This window comes from Anoplolepis gracilipes, chromosome 1 (genome assembly GCF_047496725.1).
Source record: "Anoplolepis gracilipes chromosome 1, ASM4749672v1, whole genome shotgun sequence".
Taxonomy (NCBI): domain Eukaryota; kingdom Metazoa; phylum Arthropoda; class Insecta; order Hymenoptera; family Formicidae; genus Anoplolepis; species Anoplolepis gracilipes.
Window position 1 is genome coordinate 4091244 of NC_132970.1, and position 24838 is coordinate 4116081.

General features: G+C 33.4%; 1 protein-coding gene across 2 annotated transcripts in view; it reads left to right on the forward strand.

Annotated features, from left to right (window-relative positions):
* Positions 1-24838, forward strand: part of LOC140673636 (protein O-mannosyl-transferase TMTC1-like) — a 141330-nt gene that overhangs the window by 35648 nt on the left and 80844 nt on the right. For both annotated transcript variants that reach the window (XR_012048079.1, XM_072906720.1), the window contains exon 2: positions 17602-17779. Coding sequence is in view for 1 of the 2 variants with exons in the window: in XM_072906720.1 (XP_072762821.1) it covers positions 17602-17779 (178 nt within the window). In the remaining variant the exon portion in view is untranslated. The remainder of the gene's footprint in view (positions 1-17601; positions 17780-24838) is intronic.

Here is a 24838-nt window from a genome sequence, read left to right on the forward strand (position 1 = left end):
AGAGGGAAAACCGCCGCCGCATCAGGCTCTAGCCCGTCGTTGCAACACAGATACAAAAAAAAAAAAGACGGAAATATCGGATAAGACGAAAGTTCCTCCCGACCGTGGCAAAAAGACGCACGGAAGACGGAGTGGTAAGTGGCGCTTCGCTAACGCAATAAGATCACTGAACTCCTACGTTCGTTGCACGGCAAACAATGAGAGTTATTTCGTTGGATCACTTGATCGATTACCGTCTGATATAGTCTCTCTCTGTATCTCGTTTAGTGGACTAATACTTTGATTTTGCGCCGTTCGTGACGAAAAATCAATGAGAGTCAGACAGTCGGAAAAAAAAGAGATTGACAGTCTAGTCGGGCTTTATCTTCTTACCAAGCAAAATTGTCACATAAAAATAATTCGTCGAAGTAGAATATTTGCTTGACATTAAAATTATTCGTGATATTATGGAAAATTTGCCAAACATTTTTTAGATTTTATAATAAAAGTTGTATTAGTAATGTAATTTCTGATGATTAAATTTTCACTATCTATCTTTAAATATTTAACGTGAATATTTAATAACGGTTTATTTTAGTCGAAAGTGATTAACAATCAGATGTGCGTAATTTATTCTGTTATATAATTTTAAATTTAAATCATTATAAGATAAGAATGCTTCTTCAGAATAGTGTATAAGCTGTCTGGTAATATTAACTGGGTATTATATTTCGCATTTTTAACATCCTGTTACACGATTCACTTTCGGTATATGTTAGCCACAATTGCGGACTTTGTACCAATATACTGTTGCAAATATTATTAACGATGATTATTTTGCAGAGTTTAAATATAATGGAAGATAATAGAGCACATGAGTGGCATATATTGTCTTCATCGACAGCCTTCATTGATACGATTACCATGTTATGAGTATTTTAGTGATCAATATAGCTGTTAATGTATACCTAATAGTAATAAGAAACGTAATTAATGGTTAAAGTTTATGAGCTATGAATTCGACTAAGCGCAACTTTGGAAAATACTTTGGGCATCTTATTAACCGTCTGTCTACATAAGTTCTCCATATTTCTTTGCATAATTTTACTTTAATCGTCTGTCCTTCGTAAAAAAGTCATTACTTAAGCAGACCAGCGGCTATAATAATGTCGGTTCGGTGTAGATGTAAATTGTAGACGCAATTTCTATGTCTCAGAGTAATTAAGTTACCAGTTCTAAAATATTTACTTATTCAGAGAGTAAAAGTTTCCACGTGGTGCCCAACGACTCTTGAAATATTAGTTCGTAAATCATTGCGGTGCGGTAAACTTATCGTGTCTAAAACGGTTGCGGAACTCCTGATTCGTACAAAGTAAGTTTCCTTTTAAGGTTGTTTACGCCACTGGTAATAATCCTATCAAGTAGATTTGTATTGTAGAGTCAAATGGACGGGTAATGTCCTTGCTCTTTCGATCCCAAAAAAAACTTATAATTTTCTCACGAACAGCGGATTAAGGGAGTAAATCGCGGGTATAACCAACGCCTGGATCGGAGGATAATATACCATCAGCCCGTTTTATTGAGGTGGATTAGTAGTTGTAGAGTTCTTAGCAAGTCCGGCTTTAAGTGAAAGACGTGCAGAATGACTGCTGGGAATGATTGATCGTGTCACGCGTCTACCCTCGTTGCTGACCTTCTTCTGAGCGTTCTTCTTTTTCTCATCCCTCCATGTTCAAGAAATATTCTTTGACAGTGGATAAATTCACGCTTAAAAACTTTCTCAATCTTCTTTGCTCTCTTGGATGAGCCTAAGACTTAAGAAGAACCATGTCCATATCATAATCGCTCATGGTTATTGTGATAATACGTTAAAAGTAAGTGGCTCAACAAAAAATTCGAGATTTGAATCGGAAAGCTTGACTTATTTCTACTAGAATATATTGCTATTTCGTATATATTTTTGTTTGGTAATAATTTTCTCTTTTTTTATGTTTTTTTTTCTTTACTTTTTATAAATATTGAGGAAAAATTGTCAAGCGAAAAATAATTGAAATATTCAAGAATGGAATCGGTCGAAATATTTAACGTAAAATCGATGCGAGATTGTCATGGTCTAATAATTCTCGGAGGAAAATGAAATTCGTGATTAAAATGCCAATTCGATTACCTTTAGACTATATCGTTGACAACTATAGAGAGTAATTTACAAATTAAATTGATTTCCAACTGGATAAAACAAAGATTCTGTATATCAGTTGTAATAAACTTTTTAAAATAAATAATATCAATAATCCGAGATAAATCAAAGTAATTAATTTTAGAATCTACAGCAAGTTTCTAACGTAAAATATGTGATTCACTTTTTACGTGTTACTGCTGAAAGGACGAAACAAAGTGTAATGTATTGAACAATTAAGTACAGCTACGCTACCTATTATTACTATGCCGTAAGAAAGATGTCGGCGAAAGGAAGCTAACTGTTAATAATTAATGATTCGACACTCTCTGAAGGGACGACAATATCAGCGTGCTCCCTCGTCTGCGGTTCCGTTTACGTACGCCGCTTTATCCACAATCGAAAGTAAGAAGAGAAAAAACTTTCCTCCATTGAAGAGAAAAATTGCTTGTTCCTGGAAATGCTATCGTAATTTTCCATACCCTTAACTTCCGCCTCCCTTAACGACGCGCGTAGACACGAATTGGAAAATTTGCAATGAACCATGACTTTGTCGAGGGAATCAATGTGATGTTCCTCCAGCCCCAGCAACGTCGCGTGATTTCTCGCTTTCTCGTTCCGCAATCACTGCAAAGGAGAGAAGAGAGAAATTTGCTGCACGCTTACACAGAAGCACGAGTTTTACAGGGCGATTTGCTTTATTGGCCGATTTCCGATTTTGACTTTATTCTGAATCGACCTCGCGAAGAAGAAATGGATTTAGAATTGGTAAATAAAGAACAATATTTGGAGACTTTTCTCTTTAGAAGTATTAAAGTCTCAGAGACAAAGTAAGGTATTATTGCTAAACAAAGTAAAACTTCTTATCTTTCTATATTTGCAAAAAAATTATATATTTTTAAATAATTTCAGTAGTTGAAGCTAAAGTGATTAAAGCTCTCAGTTGGAGTTTCTATATAATTAGACTTTTAAATGATGTTTTATATGATTTATCGATAAAACTAGACGTTCTTCTTTTCGCAAAATTAATTTTGATAATTGCTTTCATTAATAACGCCTCCTCCAACTTTGTCTATAAAATTTAATATATGTCAGTCGCTTGAAAAATTGTTGCGGCTGTATATTGACTAGAATTCGGGACACTTAGATCTCAATCATGATCATGTGAAACAATATTAAGAGAATTCGGTGTCATTCCTGCGGGAATATCGCCGGAATTGAGTCGTAACGATAACATATCAGACTTCCTCAAACTTGGCGAGATTGTCGACACGTTTGACATCGGAAGTCTATCTGTTCGTTCAATCTACGGATGGAAGACGATCGTGATCCGTCTGTCGGGGGTTAGGATCGATTTACGGACGTGACCCAGTTCATATAGCGTTACCTTTGGCGGATGAGCACGTCTCGATTCCCGTGCAAGCAAGTGCGAATCCAGCGAGATTCGAGTAACGGACCACCAGTCCAGAGTAACAGAGGCTATATTGGAAGAAAGAAATTCTCGTAAATTAAATAAAAATTTCTCGAAATTACGATGAACTCAACACAAATAGTTACGCTAACTATTTTATTCGAAAAAAAATACCTACTTCTGAAAAATTAGAGCAGAATGAGAAAATGAGATGCATAAGATGTATGTTTTTTAATTTGTATATTGTTGATAACATTGAGTTACACACATCTTGAAAGAAAAATTCATTATATCGTCGACACAAATAAAATTTGCAATTTTCCTCGACTTGACATCTTGCCTGAGCTCGCAGCGCTCTGCTAAAAAATAAAAAAAGATGCTGTCGCTATTTCTTCTAGTGAAATAAACTGGTTGTATGAACACAAATTTTTCAAATTATTTCTTACGAGAGCGACATATGTTATACACGATTAAAATTTATAAAATATCACGAAAATGATAATATAAAAATGTGTGTAAAATTTACATATTTTTTGAAAAAAAAACATAAATCAGTGTGTTTAATATTTTAATATTTTGATACAATTTTTCTAAATATTATTTTTACAACGCGCTATGAATATAGAAGAATTTTATGCTAATACGAGTTCGCGATAAAGAGAGTCGATAATCAATAACGCTTTAGTATCATTACTGTCCTTTTGAAGACTATAATAACTATTATGTATGAGAGAGAATCAGAATTCAAATATAATTATTATATTACTATAGCTTTATGTAGCTATGTGTCAAATTGCAGGGAACTGTTTTTTTTTGTTTGCTAACGATGTAGCGTGTGTAGCGCGAGAAGTGATATTTACCGCTGCTTTGTGAAGGTAGATTTAATGCATGTATGCGTGTACGCTGAATAATGTAGCAACGGTAAGTTATATGACATTTAGAGAGACAATTTACAAAGGGAGTGTTATATCAGCCGAGGTGTAAATATAAAAACTCTATTCAAGCTCTCGCACACGACATACTCGCAGTTGACGATATTGTAAAACAAATCCGCGTTTGAACGCCAATTATATTCAATGCGTGGCGGATGCATATTAAATTTTCTGTGCTAAAGTTATCGGTATGCTAATAAATCGTCCGAACATTTTATAGATAGAATTTCAAATTTGAGAGAGAGAGAGAGATGTGTTTTCGCAAATTAACTTTAATTTACAAAATCTATAGAATAATAGTAAAATTGTCCGATGTAAAATAATTGCTCAAAATTGATGAATATATTTATTAGTATATTTTCTTTTATTTATCATTTTTGTTATATAAACGTAATGCCTTTTGGCTGACTTTACTTTTGTAAAGTAATAAGTAAGATGAATGAGATAATAACGAGTTAGGTAGTCTACGCTAAGAAAAAAAAACAAAAAAAGGATTTATGGAGACGAGAAGAGTTAGACAGAAAAAAAAATTAAGAATCTTCGAAGAAACTAGGGTGTCGATAAATTGGAGGCTGCAAAAATGAAAATTCTAGCCAGCTCGTCTGTGAAATGCGGTCAACCGTCCGTGAGGAAAGAAATTACCGCGGAAAGTTTTAATCGCTAATTACGTCTTTGTTGGACTATACATATACTGTGCGCTGCGGTCGTCAGGTCAGGTATACGTCTTTACTTATGTGAAAGGCAACGGACGAATTCCCGTATTTCGTGCCGCAGTGGCGAAAGTATAGAGGTGACCGGACGGATGTCGGGTCGGGCGATGCGAAAACTTCCCAGACACGTAGGAACGATGTATTCGTCGTTTTAGTCGTGCTGCACGACGTAATGACGGCGTCGTGAAGGTTTACTACGTGCAAACTCGCTGCAACGAGTTGGGGTATTAGAAAAAAAAGTTTGCTATTGCGGTGCACCTCCGACAGTGCAGCGGCGGGCTTCCGCGACGAAATCATGCGGCGAGTTTCCGTCAGCTGACACGCTGGACGAAATGTTAAACGAGGAAGAGAATGACTTGCAGCGATATATAGGCGGCTAGTGCTGAGAAAATGTGAGAAAACTTACTCTACGTTTTCGTCTTATTTTTAATAATGCAAGATAAATCATAAAATATACGGATATTGTGTCTGAAAGTTGACTAATGCAAATAAGTTTATGTTTTAATTATGAAAAAGTTTTATATTTTATATATGTATTTGAATCAAGTAATTTTTTCTCACAGAATATACTATTTTGAACGTAAATTAGTCGAAATACTTTTACTCATGGTGTTACCAATGTATTTTATACCAAGACATTAATACAAAGTGCACATAGATTTGTTGTTAGACACACATCGTAAAATCTTGTTTTAAGTTATTTTTCATAGGTTCATTAAATCAAGTGTAACGACCACATATCCCACGTTAAATAGAGACATCTATTAATCACACAAAAAGAACTTTTTCCTCGTGAATTTTTATTTTTCTCACATTTTTACACGCTTAAAAATAAGCAGAATTTTCGTATTACTTTTAAATGTTTAACAAATTATTGTTTTAACCAGAAAGTCTTAAAATATTGACAATGTTTATTTCTTTTTTCATATTTTATTGATTACTATGACAATTATTGCTAATAATAATCCAACATAATGTTAATTAAAATTCATACAGGTAATATATTAAATATCACGTAATGATTTGTAAGCAGTTTTGTGGTATTCTCGGTGTTTCGTAGGACGTTCTGCTTCGAAACAATACGAAGTACTTGAGACAAGAGTTCTCCTCTGTTTCTCGCATAATGAGGGTGGCCCTGTTTTGTCTCTCTACTCTAAAGGACTTTGATAAGGGCATTATCTAAATGTTCGACTGGACAAAAATCCTTACAACAAAAAGAGGCAAGTGCCTTTACATAAGCCTATGAACAATATATGTCTTTAAATCTTCAATAGACGGTTAATTAAAAAGAAATATTGCGTACACGCAGATATTACTTAAGCTACTTTAAAATGTAAATTTTGCGAAAATATTAATTATTTTTAGTCGTGCTATTTATTAAAAGAAATCCTTTTTATTATTTTATTAATCCTTTTTATTATATTAAGAACATTTTTATTTATATATAATTATCATCTTATTTAATTCATGATTCATATTAAACAAAAACAATAGTCAGTATTTATTTTGATCTTTGAAGCCATAAAAAGTATTTTATACACATAGAAAAATGCTACATTTTACAAAAATAAGGACTTTTATATTTAAGGCTTCGTTGTTTTATACTCTTAGAGTTGGTCGTCTACTTTAGCTCGATCGATCTTTGCATCCTTTATAGATTAATGTTTCAAGTTTGCAATGCTGGAATATGTATTGTGCAACGCATACTCAAGAACAAATAATCCAGAAAGCAAGAGATTTCTTCCAGCAAAGTCCAAAAGATTGCATTGAAGCCACTTTCGGGAGAGTCGATGAATTGTATCGAAGTTTTTGCTATTGCTGGAAGGAACTCGATACCCCCCGGTATACCACCATTGCCATTTTATAGGTTCAAACGAGAAACGGCGTTCTCTCAACTATGGTCTTTCAAGTTTGCCCATTAACCGTATTGTTTCCATGAAGTTGTTTGGTCTTTAAAACAGAATAGACGTTTCTCGCCAAACAAGGTTAGCATTTATTTGAGTGATTTACTTTGATTATTTCAAAATATAATGTTGTTCTTAATATTTTTTTTTTGAGAATAATAAATACCTATAGTCGTGTAATACATAAAGAAAAAACAAATTATCATACATTTTCTTTTTTTTATTAAATGCTTTTAATTCTTTATTTCTGTATTCTTGTAATTCTGATAAAAAATCTTGGCTTTTTTCTTCAATTAAAATTCACCTCACACAAAGAGAAATAATAATGTGTCTTCCAAGTGAAGTAAATGACGAGTACATCTCAAAGTAAAACAAAGAAAATAAGAAAAATCGGTATCTTTTCTTGTTACTGTCTATCATCTTGTGAGAAATAAGATAAGCAAAAGCGATAAGTTGCTATCTCAATTTGACAGATTGTAAAATTTGTGAAAAGTCTGATTCGAAATTTTAAAAAGTAACTATATTAGCTACGTCAAAAGTTAATAAATGCAATACATTTCCAGATTCATGAATTTGACATTGCGCACTTTTAGCATTTTAAAATATAAAATTAATAATTAATTTGTAAGTCAAAGTCTGAAGATTTGCTCTGCAGAATTAAAATTTTTATTTTTATGAATTTTGGTGTACAGTCATTATAAAATTTTCATGATAAAGGTATTATAAAAAGTTAGTTCGATATAAGATATCAGATTAAATTATACTCTACAGGAACAAAGCTAAAGCTTTTAAAAAAAATGTTACTTTATAACTTACAAATTAATTATTAATAAATTATTAATCCACGTGTTTCAATATTCTTTCTGTCCTTCCTAACATACAGAATATATTTATGAAAAATTCAATAAAGTTTTATAAAATATATCTCGAAGTGCAGAAATGAATGAATTAATTATTTATATTGTGTTAATATACTTTTTTTAAAAAGCCTCCGGCAAATTAATTATTTTTTAACCCACTTGTTTAAGTGACTCAGCTCTCGGATATTGATTTAAGTAACCAACCATGGCTTAAATTAAAGCTTACATAAAGCTGATTAGTTTTACAGAAAAAATTTGGAACTGATATAATTTGTTATTATTTTTAATAATAAAATTGGGGAATATGATCTACCGTAGATAGAACTCTTAGTAATTGATCATCAATCCCAAATGCTGCTTTAAGAGAAACAACATATAAGTAATGAATTTTCATTTAGTATTATTTAGTGTCTAAATCATTGCCCGAAAAAAGTGGGTCAAAATTTCAGAGGCTTTTTACCTGTAGTAATAAAACGAGTAATTTAACTTTCGAAAAAAAAATGCAGCGTTTAAGTTATTTAAACATTCGCCTTAGAAAACATCTCCATCGGTCATCGTAACTAATATCCGTATTACACCGTAATTAAATATGGACACAATTGCGGCTCTCGGATGGTTGCGGTAATAAATTCAATATAATAATCCGATATTCCGACAAAGCCGTTACCGTTACACAAATACTGCAAGCATAGTAAAATACAGAACATTTACCGTTCGATATATTGTAGTTTCTTGCGTTATTCGATGGATTTATGATATCCCGCTCTCGATGATGGATAACAATGGAAGTTTTCTATGAAAAAGAATGGCTCACGTTTACTTTTGTGTAGATTATGCGATCCACTATTCCGATTCAGGCTTAGCATTGTGTCCGACCGTATTTTTAGCGACGTTCGAGCACAGGATAAACTTATACAGAGGAAAATGTTAGAGCGGGCTTATTTTCTCATGGGACAAAGTTATCTGCAGACGAGGGAGTCGCGTAGTCTGTTTCTCTCATGAGCCTAGTTATATCTAGCCCGGAGATGTATTTCAATTCGGTCGAAGATACTGTCTCCGCTATTTCATATGTGAATCTCCATCCTCTTTCTCCTTTTTACTTCTTCTTTTTCTTTCTTTTCCTTCGACCTTCTCATAAGAGACGCGGATACCGCTAAAGGAATGTGCGTGGGTTGTGCAGCGACTGAGAGGAGGCCGGGGATGGTATACGCGAGGCACGGAGGCGTTTAGTTCGGCACGGCACTTTATCCCTTAAATACCCAGAGGTATTCTTCCCACGGAATTGTAGGTCTCCTTCTTTCCTCGGCTCGCTGAATGGCTCTGGATATCCTGAGAGGATAGAGAAGTTACCTCCACTCTCTCTCTCTCTCTCTTTTCTACCCATCTTTCTCGCTTTCGTACTTTTTTCTCTGTTTCTCCTCACGAAGCAATTTATACGCGCCTCCGTCTCGCAAACAGTCGCCCATTACTTCAGGACGATAAAGCTCCACGAGTTTTGCGTCCGAGCTTGCATGCACAGTCGTGGATTTTCGAGAATTTATTGCGTTGTCCACGAGTTAAGAATCATAAGGAACTACTGGACTAAGAACTGGTGGACTCTAAAAAAGAGATTGGTCTGATTTTTATTCATATAAATTTCCGATCGATGTTTATATTGACATTTCATTCGAATCGTAGACTCGTAACATGTCGCGTGGATTAGATATAGGCTAGATATTACGTATAGCGTGAATCAGTTTTTTCGATAAAAGAGGAATAAAATCGTATTAGCGTGCAATTGAAAAATCTACTTTGCAAAACATCTCGTTGGATCTCCACTTTCGTCGTCTCCCCCACATTTTTGCTCTTATCATGTGTACTTTCTTTCTTGGTACTATTTAGGATCACGCAAGCGAAATAGCGTAATGACACACCGCGAAATCTAATGTACATCTCGAGCGACGAAATTACGGCAACCGAACTTTTTCTCGGGCGCTCTCTCGGTTGTAACATTCTCGAGCATTAGTATACATTTGAAAACACGATATAACGTTTTTCTACATATCGTATACAATTGGTTTAAAAAATTAATATATAATTTTAAATAGATACAGAGATCATTTTCAACAGTTTCTCATATTAGGAGTCGAATGCTGTTAATTTATTCGCACAGGCGTGCGACTATATTATTTTGTTAGTACACAAGTGCTGTGATTTTACAGCCTAACTCAATAAAACTAGCACCATAAACTTAAAAAAATTCGAAGCACATCGTATATGCATGCAACCATAAATCCACCCATACCGTGAACACTTGGAGTTTATGTTCGAGGCTTGATTGTAAAACTGGCCTTAAATCAAAAGCACTCGTTTCGTTCGGGTCGTCACGAATAGAAACGGAATAATCACAAGCACCTCGGCACTCTCTTTTTCAAGCACGGTATATAAAGACGTCACGACGAATTCATTTCATTGGAAAATAATTTGTTCTATTTGTGTTTGAAATTATTAAAATTTTAAGGCCGAATTGGAAGAAAATGACTGAAGATTTAATTTGTTATTAATTGGTTATTTTAGTTGAATAAGATTTTGTTTTTAATTTTAAACTTTTTATTACTTATTTATTAAAGAAAATATTTTCTCATGATAACTATTGTAATATTTATTGTTAGTTGTAATATGTAAAAGAAGAAAATCAGAAAATGAGACATGTGCAAATTTTAGATTTAATAAAACATTGTTTAGTAGATAAAAGAGAAAGTTTTATATTAGTTATTATATTATTATTAAGTTATTATAATTATTATACATTAGTTTATTTCAGTGAAATAAATATACATTTTGATTCATACTGTTCAATATATATATCTCTTAGATAATTTCTCTTTAATACATAATTATAATAAAAATTATAAATTTAAAAAAGGAAGTAAATTAGATATTATTAAATATTCAAATTAAATATTTATTGAGCTATCAATCTCGCTTCATCGTAAAAAATACTTGCGTGACATAAAATTTGATAATAAATTCCATGCTCTCTGCCTTTACACATCTTCAGATATAAACACAGGGATTCTATTACAGCGACGGTGTGGGGGGCCTTAATTCCGCTTGCAGTTTGCCCGTACGTTATCATCGTGCCCGTCCGCCTATTCGCCGGTGCACAAAACGCGAGATCGTTCAGACGTCGTGTTTAATGCTCGGGGCAGGAGAAACCTGGAACGCGATTAATCTCAAGGCACGAGAACTTGCCCGGTGCAGTTCCTTACACTGCATCGTTATAACGATCGCGGCGGAAACGAGCGCATTCGATGTGGCGCCTCGCGTAGCGCAGAATTGTGGCAGCTCATCTCTCTGCGTTTCCCTCTGTTTTTCTCTTACCCGCCCCCTGGCTACGACTCATCATTCCGTATTACGCGAAGAAACGAATAACTCGGTCGTAAAGACTCTTGGCCCGCGAATTGATTGTCGGCGATAAAACGGTGACAATTAAACGCGGCTATAAAAAACGACTGCGATCCGATAATCGTTGCAGAGTATATACTATATACACATATATACGCGATAGCGTCTGGTAAATGTATTTCGGTGACATTTTTACGAGTTGTACGAACGATAGGTATAGAGGCTAAAGGCGGGAACGTTTCCACAAACGCGCGTCGTTTGCATTCAACGACAATGACAAATTTAATAGCTGCGTTTCGCGGCTTGCCTGACAATTACGATGACGCTTCGTACGCGCGATATAATACATGCATATACGATCGGAGCGATTATCGGTACGATAAAAAATGATTAGCGCGCGACACAATTTGGCTTTGTAATTTTCATTTTACAGACTGCGTATATGTATGAGAAGAATCCCTAAAAATGAAATATTTATTCGCGCGTCGTCATGGATACGCCAATGCAATCGACGTATTCATAATTATTAGTTTTGATTAAAAGATTACAGCTGACCTGCTTTCATTATTCCATTGCGTCGATATAGAGACTTGTGTAAGCGACCAATCGTCGATTTTCTATCAATCGATCGGCGCCACTTGTTTCGTGCAATTGCTACAATATCGAGTTTTCCATTCGCGATTGCAATGGTTTTACACGAGCAATTTGCGCTGCTAAAACCCTTGAGCGCAATATGACGCGAACGACCTTCGTGACGGATTAGGAGCAAATCGGATTACAACAAATCAGTGGGAGCTTACTTCCGCGAAACATCGTCAATTGCCTCCCTCTTTCAGTGTCCGATTATTATGTCGAATTTAATTGAAGAGCGCTCGATTTTTGTGGATCATAGTTCTAGTTATTATATTTTTTTAGTTCAATAACTCTCGTATATAAAATACTATATAATTAATCGTTTCCAAAGAGGATTGAGAAATTGAGAGAATAAACCTCTGCAATAAATCGTTTAATAACACGATAAACTTTTTGCGCCTTGTTGCAAGAGAAGCTTTTTCCTTTTACTCGAACACAGCTTAATCTGTTCCTTACAAACCCGGCTATGGAGACACGCTCGATCGGCAGGTTAATTTGGCCACAATGAAACCAGTCTCGACCATTCCCAACGGATCCCAATACAAGGGATTGGAAACGAGGCGTAAGTCGGATTTTCGCTTAACCATATTAGCTACATCGCACAGTAAATGATTGGTGGCACGATTTCAAATTATCCTCTAAACTATTGAATCACTAAAATTGTCTAAAATTGTTTATATTGCCAACCAACAGTTATCCTGTGTTGTTTCCATTTTGCGCGAATATGCCTACTGTGAGATAAATTTTTTCAACAAGACTGGTTAGGTTACAACAATACGTAAAAACTGTACTTTTTCTTTTCTCCTTTTAGTAATCTAATTTTAATACATACAAAAATTGTGTGATTTGTTGAGAATGTCCATGTACAAATTAGAAACTATATTAGCCTTTATACATAAAATAATTTGACTATATCCGAGAAACCAATTGTGAGGTCACTTCGATCGATACTGTAATTTTGAGGCACAATCTGGATGGGGATGTGTGTGGCTTAATGATTACATGATATTAGCAGCTAGATACCTGCTGCATGGCCTTCCTCGGAAAGTCCTTTATCATGTTTGACATGAACACACCATATTTTCCAATATACAATCTAGAAAAGGAATGAGGCCCGTCGGTTGATATATGGCGCCACTCAAGGCGTATAAACGGTCGTAATTCATAGTATTATCAGATCTGACTGCGTGGCTAAACGGATCGTAAGAATGAAAAAGGGAGAACGAGAGAGGGATTGAGAAACAGAGGGTCGAAGAAATCAGGAATAATTGATCTTGTTGATGACGATCTTGCCAATCTGGATTGCAATCTAGCAGATCACCGTATTACACATTTGCATAACTATCATAATTCTTTTACAAAGAATGAAAATAAAAAATGAAAGATACAATAAAAGAGAGATTAACAAATAGCGAGTAGAAATTTGCTTTTTTTCATAAGAATTTTAAAACAGCACGTGCTCTTATTCCTTGAACATAAAAGAAATGATATCTAGCGGATATCGGTCGATACCTCCCAGCGTGTCCAAATTTCTTCGTGTGAACAACAGAAATCGAAGTCTCGACGTGTCCGTGATTTATTTCGTTGGACACTTGGCCGGGAGAAACGTGACTGGAAGTACGGGTTAGCCAGTCCCTTAAATCACTGAAGCAGCACTGGAGAGTCGAAATCGGTATCTTGGCTGCTATATTCCGCGCACGATTGAGTTTGAATGGCGTTCTATGATGCTCTATCATCGTGCCTTTGTCTTGTGGCTGCAAACGATAGTCCTCGCAGAGCTGAAATCCGATGCCGCCATCGAAAAGGAAACGAGATTCGAAATACGTACATCACTGTCAAGGAAAATCGCGTGAAAATGTTTCCTCTGCGGTATCGTGCATTACTTTGGCATTCCATGAGAAAAGTTAAAAGAATGTTTTCTATTCTGAAAAGCGTGAAAGAGCTTTTAAAATATATCTTATCGTACGATATGTATATATATATATATATATATATAATCATATTTGACTTTTTTGAAATGCAGTTAATATATCTTATATATTTTATTGATTAATACCAATGAAACTTTTCGTAATATACGAACAGTTTTTCAGAATCTTCCTTCTTGAAAGCAGAAGAACATGCTAACAAGACGAATATACGAAACGAGGTTGATTTTTGACTATGTAATGTAGAAGGGATAGTAAACTAAGCCAGCGTGATTTAACGACATCGTTCAAGATTTTAATACCTCGTTACGAAGGGACCAATCTTTCTACTTTTTACGATACGACGTCTTTAGGAGAGCCTTTTGAACAGCCTGAACGTCGAGCATCTCTTTGAAAGGCTTGCTCGGTATGTCAGTCTTACACGACCGGCTAAATTTCATTAGTTAATTACGTACCGGAATTCTGTCAAGATTTTCTTTTCAGGATGTTGATCTATGTCACGCGATAGTTTGTGCGATAGTGCGGGCCTTTACGCACGAGGCAACATTTTCACAGAGAATTATTCGAGAGAAGCGAGTATCTGATTTGAATGGTTCTTCGTTGAGATTAAACCTCTTCATTTAGTTGACGCGCGAGCCGTTCGTTTTGTTCCGGAACGCAAACGCAAAAGTGATAATGACGGAATAGCGGGAATAAGTATTGATCGCGCTCTGCGGCTGGCCAGTAGTTACGGGCCGGTGTGGTCAAACAGTAGTAATAGAACCGGTCGTGGTTAGCCAGTAGTAAGAGCGTAGCTGTGGCCAGACAGTTAGTATCAGGTCCCGCTGCGGTCTGATACGAGCAGCTGCTCTATTTTATCATACTACGCTTCTGTTTTGAAACTTTTGATGGTTGTATCATCAGTGTTATTTCAGCACGAAAATGCAAAGTACACGCCATTATACGTCAATTACTGCATATAAAATATTTTTTTAGAAAATAACTATCATTTTCTGGACCAAATGTGCAAATACACTGCTTTTATATGCATATTACTTTATATTTTTCATTCTTTTAACAAACGAATTAAAAGACGGATGTAAAAATTTTGCGCGATGATGTTGAAGCATATTAATTATTATAATATCGTTATGTGTAATATTTTCATACAAGGTAATGACAAAACTATAAATTATCTGTAGTAATAATTAAAGTTGACATATGGTAGAAACTAGGAAAGTTTACTTAGTTTTTATCACATCTTTAAAAAAAAATATCGTGCAGAAATAAACTCAATTAAAAACGAATAAATTAAATAATTTTTAAAAAAATTTGTGCAAACAGGTTTCTTACCTTCGGGACGAAAGCTTTTTTCTCACTTTCAAATAAATTAAATTAACTTTTTCAATCATGCGAAGTTTTTCTTTTTATTTATAATTAAATAAAATAAATTTTTAACATTTTATTTCTAAATAATTTAATAATTTAGAAAGCAATGGCATTGACAGATATTGTATTTTATACATATATTATTATTCTTTTACTATTTATAACATTAGTATAAAGTACAATTATTTAAACTGTAAATCCTTACATATTATATATTATCGTTTGTATATAAATAATACAAAGATACACACCAAATTTTTTTTATTACACAGTATAAGATGAAGCATTGAATATCAACAATTTTTATTATTTGCAAACGTGGACAAAGAAAGTCTGTAATTATTTTCCAGACCAAATTCTTTCTCTATCTTTTGGGAGAGTTTCAATGATGACATGAATAAAAGATATGAGAGGAAAAATTCGCGTGGAAAGTTGTGCCGACGAAGACAAATTGCATTACAGAATTCCTCAGGGGAAAAATATAAATGATTATTCGCAAAGAGAACGAAGAAGAATGAAACTGAAGATTGAGACATTTGTAATACAACGATTAATTTCCTTGTTTTTTTTTTTAGATCGAAGGGATATACTAGCGGTTAAAATAATTATAATCTACTCGAGGAATGAAATCCATATCGATATCATATACCAAAGAGTATCTCCACATGTCCAATTGTCTTTGTCATTATTTAATCATGTAATCGATAGCAAGATTGCATCAATACTTGTTTAATATTCAAGTGTGATAATACAACATTGTCGTTGCAATCCAATGTACTTCATTTCGTAACGTGAATGCACGCGCACGCTATTGTGCTTGGAGAAACCAGTTAGAGCAAACAAGAAGCTCCTAAGCATACAGTTCTCTGCAGTTCGAGCCATTGCGTATGTTAGAAATTTACGAATGGAGAATGCAGCAGAGAAACAATGGAATTCGCACAATTAGTAGTATAAGTGCGATAGTGTGGCTCGTATGTTGATTTTAAATGAAAAAAAGGGACGTTATGACAATGAAGAATTTTTCGTCTAGACTACAAGTGCATTATTTTTCAAAACAAATTTACACACCCATATTCTTTAATTCACGCATAATAAAATTAATATACAATATATATAGTTTGCAATATAACTAGAAACTTTGCAGTGAAATTTGTGCGTTGCCCTGCGATCGACGTATGCGAGCTTCTTGCTTGATCTAAAGCCAAGGAAGAGACAGGATACGCCTCCGACAACCCATGATCCTTGACACTTGGAAGCGGGCCAAGCGCAGGTCCTCCGGGGGCGTCGAACTTATGCCGCCGGCAGGCTTCCAAAATTATAGCCCGGCTGCGTCAGCAACTACGATGTTTGTTTTCATCTCGATGTCGGCACGACGATCCATATATACTTTTTCATGCCGTCTTATTTCAATTGCGTCTATTGTTTGCAAAGGCGAATGAGATTTTTCAGCGATTAGTGAGTTGAATAAACGACACGATGAAAGATATTTCAATAGAGAATATTTTTTCGCACGCGTATCAAAAGTCGATATTATTTTTGTCAACAGGAAAAAAAAAAAAATATATATATATATATAATATAATGTCAGTTACTTTAATCTTCTCAAAGAAAACGGCATCCTTTGGTTAGTTGCGGCGAAAGTAGAATGGTCGGAATGGTTTTCTAAAATCCGATTACTCCTGCCGACTTAAGCGGATTTTCGTGGAAACTACGTCACGCCCGCGTTTGAAATCCATTGTACTTATAAACAAAAAGATGATAGGATTTATCTTACCGTGTTTCTTTGTAGCAATGAAATTTATCCCCCTTTTTACGAGTAAGAATAGTTTCACATAAACATCGCAGAATGGCCCTTTGATACAGAAACTATGTTCGGTGCAACGAGAACATTTCCGTCTTGTTTGCTAATAATATTATTTTTTACATACAGGATGCAACAAACACAAACTGTACTATAACATGATTAGCTTTTTTTACTCTGAGTTAACAGAGAGAAAATATGTAAATTTATAATCTCTACTGATTCGAATCTTTTTAATGAAAAACATCATTTACATTTATATCGGATATACTTACTGTTTTGTAGATTAATTTCAGCTATTTGCAGAAAACGTTTCATAGTATTTCTAATCTTTCATCAATTTCTGTTCTAATTCTTAATTATCTGTCGTTTCTAATCTGTCATTTATCTTTATCATAGATAAAACGCCGCGCAATTTTCTGGTATTAAGTTTAAATACCGCAATATGTTTAAATATCCGGAATTAGCGATTCATCTATATTTAATATGAATTCCGTTCTTATTGATTTCAGGTTGAATTACTTGATGGCAGGCTTGAGTCCCATGTGGTATCACGCCACAAACGTCGCCTTACACGCCGGTGCGTGCATCTTGGTCACCAGAGTGAGTCTCGTGGTAGCGGCACTTCGGCCAGGATTCGCGGCTCTCGCTGGATTGTTGTTCGCCACACACCCTGTGCACACGGAAGCGGTAAGTGATGATATGTACAAGACGTCTCAGAAATAAATATGTGATATATATTTTTTTAATTAATAATAATAAATAATAATAAATGCCAGTATATAAGTTATATCTGCATTTTCCAGAAATATAAAGCAAATTTAGTTGCATATCCTTTATTCGATCACTTGTTATTACGTGATTTTGTTTGCCATCATTTGCTTACAATTAATTAATATTCAATAGCATATTCTCGCGAACATGTACTTACGCGTTACATAGTTCACAGTACAATAGCAAATTTACCCTAAACCAAACTAAACAACAAGATTAGTAGAGTCCACTCATCACGTAACCGCCTCATATGCGAGAATAGAGTTTAGGTGATCCGATTTTCGTAAGTGTATAAACATAATTAGCCTAATCTTATTATGACTATGATCGTGATGGGCAAAATTGAAGTGCTTGTTGCCCGAAAGAGAGAAAGTGTGTACTTGAGAGACTGTTGTTTTTAGGTAGACCTGTTTTTGCTATAATCAACGTTGGCCTTTATCAGCCATAAGAGAAACACTTAAACGTATGCGCATGCTACTTTAGACAAATTGTAAGTTTTCTTTGGAACTTTATATAGACCAGGGAGAGGCAGTATTATAGAGCTGCTACCTTTTATCAAGTATTTCTACACAGCATTAGCGTGAGAATGATAAACTTCGACGTCGTTAATAATATTACTCTACTTAACCTACTTTACTTAAGTATATAACTGTGATGCTTTGTGTCTTCCATTATTGCACAAAATTATATTAGTATGTATTCCTATAAGTGAAAGTTTGTGGAGCGTTAGATTAGGAAGTTGAAAAATACAACGAAACTATGCATCCGTGGCTAGAACACATTTATTTAACCCTTTGAGTCACGAATTTTTCTAATTGTCAGTATTTTATAAAATTTGGTAAATAAGAGTTTTTGAGATCGCTCATTACGAATCCGTTGTCAGGTTTTTAAATTTCAAAATATTGGACCCCTATATTAAATTTTGGAAATTAAATTTTTTTCCTTTAGATTCAGATACTGCGATCTAAAAAAACCTTCAGAGAAAAAATTTAAAAAAGAATACGATTGTTACTTTTAATTTAGAACAGAAAATATTGTTTTTTATATATTTTTTATCAATAAAGGAGGATTTAACAAAAACAACACGGTGGAAAATTCTAAAAAATTCTGAAAAATACTTTAGAATGTACTAAGATTATAAAAAAATTGCCGTATTTATTGTCATAATAGATTAGTAGGAAATGCATTTTTTCGTAAAAAAGTACTAATTTTGACTGTTTGTTTATATATGGTATTTTTGCAATTAACAATTAATGACTGTTCATATTTTTTTTACACTTATTAATGTTCTAGAGACTCTGTAGAAACAAAAAATCCAGTATTTGTTGATTAAAAAGTAATTAAAACAATAAAAAACTACGAAAAAAAGGTAGGTCTCTGGGTGATCCGCTGTGACTCAAAGGGTTAACACATTAAAGACGATATATAAGTTGATAAAAGTCCGCTGTTTTCTCTATGTATGTATAAAATCGTTAAATATAACATAAATAATATATATGCATATATTTTAATTTTTTATTATTTCAAAATAATTTTATGTATGAAAATAATGATGCATGTCACACACGTAAACTTGTTTTTTTATTGATATATTACTATTCTACTCAACAAAGTTTATATTTATTCGCGACTCAGGAAGTGAAAACGAAATATTGTACCAACAAACAATGCGTGTTAATTTTTCGTAATTATGAATAATTAATCACATACACACATACACATACACACATATGTATACGCGCGAAAAAAAATATATGAGAATTAGATTGCATAGGTATGTATACAAAGGTGAATTCCGCGTCATTAGTTCAGAATCGTGCCTTTTGAGCGGAATTACTGGCGGCATACGACACTAGTTCGCAGGTTCGGTCTCTGCCTATTACAAGCTCGGCCTGCTTGCTAGTCACGCACTGCATTCTGTTACAATCACGTGCGTGTGGTATTGCATGTATTATTCGTTGCGTGCATAGCCAGCCCTCGTTGCCAGTGTCACTATTGTGATATCATGTTCACGTTGTGGACGGATGGCTAAGTCAGATAATACTCATATTAGATCAAATATTCTGCCAGATGTGATTATTTTTATACTAGATAGATATAACAATATCTCGTAATATCTTGTTTATATAGCGGCACGGAAAAATTGCCGAAGACCAACGATTTTTACCTAGCACATAAAATTGTATATAAAATCCAGTTTGTCTTTTTTTAAGCAGTTTTATCGAAACTATGTGATTGGTTTTATAAATAATTAATGTTATTTTTAAATTTGGTAGTAATGAAAAAAGATGATAAAATATTCCAGTACATTTTATATTAATTCAAAGAATGTTAATTCAAAGATTTACTCTCGTTCGAACTATTTTTATCCGATTACTTTAAATATTGAAACATTCGCAGCAATCGAAACATTATTATTATTTTATCTTTATCGCGACAAAACTTTTTATACGTTAAAAATGTTTTTATGTTCTTCTTTTTTAAATCATATTCTTTTGTCACGAAAGGTTCATAAACTTGTCGCTAATATTAATAAATTCTGTCATATCGTGCACGAATATCGGAAATCTCGTGCTTCAATCGAAAAGCGCGACACCGCAGTGTTAACCTCCGGTTTACTCGCAACTCCCGTTTCGCCTGCCATAGCACAGGATCTGTTGTCACATCATTGCTCGAATTACTCTGACGGTAATCGCCGGCTCTTTGCGTGCCGTCAGTCAAATCAGTTGGTATCTGTTTGACTGTATTTGTCAAAATGATCATCCGACGAAAGTGCTGTCTGTTTTCGGATTAAGTAATTTATTCGGCCGTTAAAAGGAATCTGGTATTAATTAAGGACAACACCATTTGAAGTGGTTTGCTTTTGGCCTGGTATAAACCGATCTGAATAAAGGACGTATTTGAAAGGGTGGGAGAAGGAGGGAGGAGTTCGAGTAAAGAGGATCACTGACCATCGTCCTGGACTTTGTCGTTTATCTGTCGAACGCGGAAATCTCTACGATCGATCAATTAGCATGCTCGTGTTGCTGTTCATTATATAGACTGCATTCTACTCGTGCTTGTATGACTAATTAATTTATGACAGAAGTGCAATAGGCATTTGCAGATCGATTGAATGAGGAGCTAATCTTTTTATATTTACATGACACATTTATTTATGACAGCTAATATAAATGACAATAAATGCTAAAAGATAATATATTATTGATATTCTCTCTCTCTCTCTCTCTTTCTCTTTCTCTTGTGATGTAAATATATTAATAAAAAAATATTTGTAAAATATAAAAAACATATTAAGTACAAAAAAAAATATTTATATTTTACGTATCAAAGAGTAACCCCAAAAACACACGTTTTTTCGCCCATTTTTTGGCCCTCGAATTTCAAATCAAACTATATGCCAAACAATTCTATATAATGGGACATTAATCTCAGAAAAAATTTAAGTTGAGCATAGCAATCTTTTAGTCGAAAATTGCATCTGAAAAGATATAGTTCTGAAAATAACGCAACACGCGTTTCTTCGCGATTTCTAACTAAAGGGTTAGTCCTATCCAAAAAATGAAACAGACCTTTTTTGTGCAGAATTTTAAGACAAACATCTTTTATTTAAAATATTTTTTCGTATCTGCATTCGTTTTCGAGAAATTCAGTAAAAACTGTTATGAGCGTAGTTTTAAATTAAGCAACCTTTAAAATATTAAGCAACAGGGATGGAAGAGACAGGAAACTATTTTGACTAATTCTAGTCAGACCCCCACTGTTATCAAAGAAGTATTGACTTTCTTTTTGTGTCTACAGTGCTTGGACGATATTGAGAATTTGGTCACTTTGACCCCCCGTATCTCTAAAACTACCTCTATGCTCAACTTAAATTTTTTCTGAGATTAATGTTCTATCATATAGAACTGTTTGGCATATAGTTCGATTTGAAATTCGAGGGCCAAAAAATGGGCGAAATTTGGGGTTACTCTTTGTATACAACATAGAGAAGTTTAAAAAAATAAAAAACATATACTTGACTTTTTTTACTGTAAAATAAAAGTTTATCACTCATCAGACGATGACACATTACATGTTGGAAGAGAAAAACTTAAAACGCGATATGGAATATATTCGAGTCAATAAGTTGTTAAAGAAATAATTGCCTTCCACATAAATATTACAATATACGAATAAATTTCCATTTTCCGATTGTTTCAATTTCTATTTCAAATGAATAAAATGTACAATATATCTGCTTATATAAATAAATGTTGCTTTAGTTCGATTACGAATTGTTAATATATGAAAGTTAAATAAACGTACTGACTTATAATAGCTAAAATTATTAAATAATAAATATTTAGTATTATTAAATAAGGACTAATTGAATTTCTTCTTGATGCTTGTTATAATCGCTTGAAGAATAATAACGAAGTGGTCATTATCCGCTTTTTGTTGTGCGAGATTTTTATTAAGATTTATTAAAAATTATTTTTTTATTAAAGAAACAATCATTAAGCTGTAATTATTATACGTTTGACCTAAATGTTTGTTATTAATTACAATCTCTTGTTTTATTTTAATACATATTTAATTCATGTCATTTGCTTAACATTGAATGGAAGATTGTCAGAAGTAATAGATGTGTAAATCGAATGATACTCTTTTCAGTGTTCAAAAAGTTATTTTATTTTACATTCACAATATAAATCTCAGCTAATAAAAATGTTACATAGAAATTTACTTTTTTCTTCTTAAATCTTATCTTTCCTAAAATTTTGCGTACATAGAAAGCTAAAAGACATTTTTGTTTTATAAATGTATATGTAACAAATTATATTTATATTTTATTATTTATTATTGTATTAATACATGGTGTTTTATAAGAAATAAGTAATAAGATAAAGTATTAAAATTATACTTTTTTTTTTAGAAGAGCTTATGAGTGCCTTAAGATTTTATTATCTTATATTTAGTACTTATTTTTTTATCTTGTTGTTTGCTTCAACAATGTTATAACAAACACTTAAGTTTTTCGATAAGATTTGCGTATTTTAATTCTGTGCCAATAGTTTTACATTGCTCTTGGCTATTAATCGCTAGGTTTTATAATTTACATGTGAAATTGGATGCATTGATTTTTTGCGATATATATATGTATCTATTGATAGTACTCACGTATCTTTATCTGATGGAGCATTGTGATGACAAAAATGTTCTAAATTAACTGGGACATTTAGATTGCGCGATACCATTTAGAGAGTTATATAAAATAATATAAATTATATTTTGTAAAATCGTTATTCATCTATTCGAATCGGAAAATGTATTTAGTCCATTAACCGGTTTCGTTAAATATTATTTTATTATCTTATTCGTATACGTTATTCTTTTGACTCCTTTTATTTTCTACGCATATAAAACCTGCAAAGAAGAACAATTCCTTGGAATTACAACTATTTTATCGCATTAAAATGCGCTCACTTTTGTACAATGGAAGTCGCTCAATTTCACAGCTTGCTATTGAATGAGTGTAATGAAACAATTTCCATAAGAGAAAGCGTAGATTAGAGAAACGGCAAGAATTTGAAGGAAACCACAAAGATTATGTATAAATTCTGCTATTACAATAATTGTCTTACCGTTGTTTGAGATATTTAATAACAATCTTTCGTTTTATTCAGTGGTTTCTCTTTGTTTCCTTTTGACACTACTTTTACGTATATCATAGTATACAAGTTATAAGCAAAATATTATTGTATTATCAATAATTACTTTTTACTTTTTTATTGAAATTGAGACACATATAATAATGCGAAAAAGAATATTAATTTAACTAACTTTTTATACATTACCATAATAAGATTAATTATAAATGTCAAGATTTTATCTTCTCACTCTTGAAGTTCATTCGTTTATTTATTATACACTCAAAAAAATATGATTAAAGACAAAAACAAAAGCCACTTGATCATTCACAGTGTGCTATTCATTTTCCAGAAGGATGCTTAAAATGAAATTTTACAACTATAATACGGAATATGGGTCATTTTTTAATATTAGATAAGTGCAACTTTTAAAATAGATTTTGCTATAAGAGATGAGAAATAATGGAAATGCGTGTTATAAATTATAAAGCTTGTTTTGGATTCAAGATCTAAGCTTCTGCTTAACGCGGATGCCTTTGAAAACTATTTAGTCGTATTATCTTTAACTCAAAGCATCTCTTGAATTAAAAAAGAAGAACGCGATTCTTCCGCTGCGCGTATATATCGTCGAAAGCAAACGGGTGGGCTAAAACAAAATACGTGTTCCGTTTCACGACGTACGAAAGAGAAGCTGCTGGCTCGAAACACTTACGGAAGAAAAGAGAGGAAAACAAGGATAAAGAGAGGGAAGATCGAGCGAGATGCGTCCCGAATGCTTCCTCTTTCATCTAAAAGAACTAAAGAGCATCAGTGTGCATACCGGAATGTTTTCCAGGTATTGTTGGGAAGAAGAAGGGCGGGGAGATGCATTCCTGTTAAATCATTCGTAAAATCATAGGTGCCTTCACGACACAGTGCGATCTTTCCGACGTGAAAACGAAGGCATTTCTCCGTGCAACAGTCCGTCCATTTTGAAAAATCAACAAGATTGTCAGTAGCAAAGATATCGCTTGCTTGCGAGAAAATACAAAAAGAATTTTGGCATCGCGTGTAAAAGTCTATGATAAATGGCAACATATCTCTTTTATACATAGTTAAGAGAATTAGCACGATTTAAATATTGTTCAAATTTTGCGTTGTTAAACCATTCGTGACATCGTACATACGCCTACCGTGGCCGAAAGAATGATTTTAAATAATTATACTTTTTGCAATTACTCTCTTTTTTTTTTTTTTTTTGAGTATAGCAAAAATTATGAAACTTTTTTTTAAATATTCAAACATAAGTAGGATGCGCGTTGTTGAAAATTTTATAATTCTGTAGAAATTTAAAATTATGTAA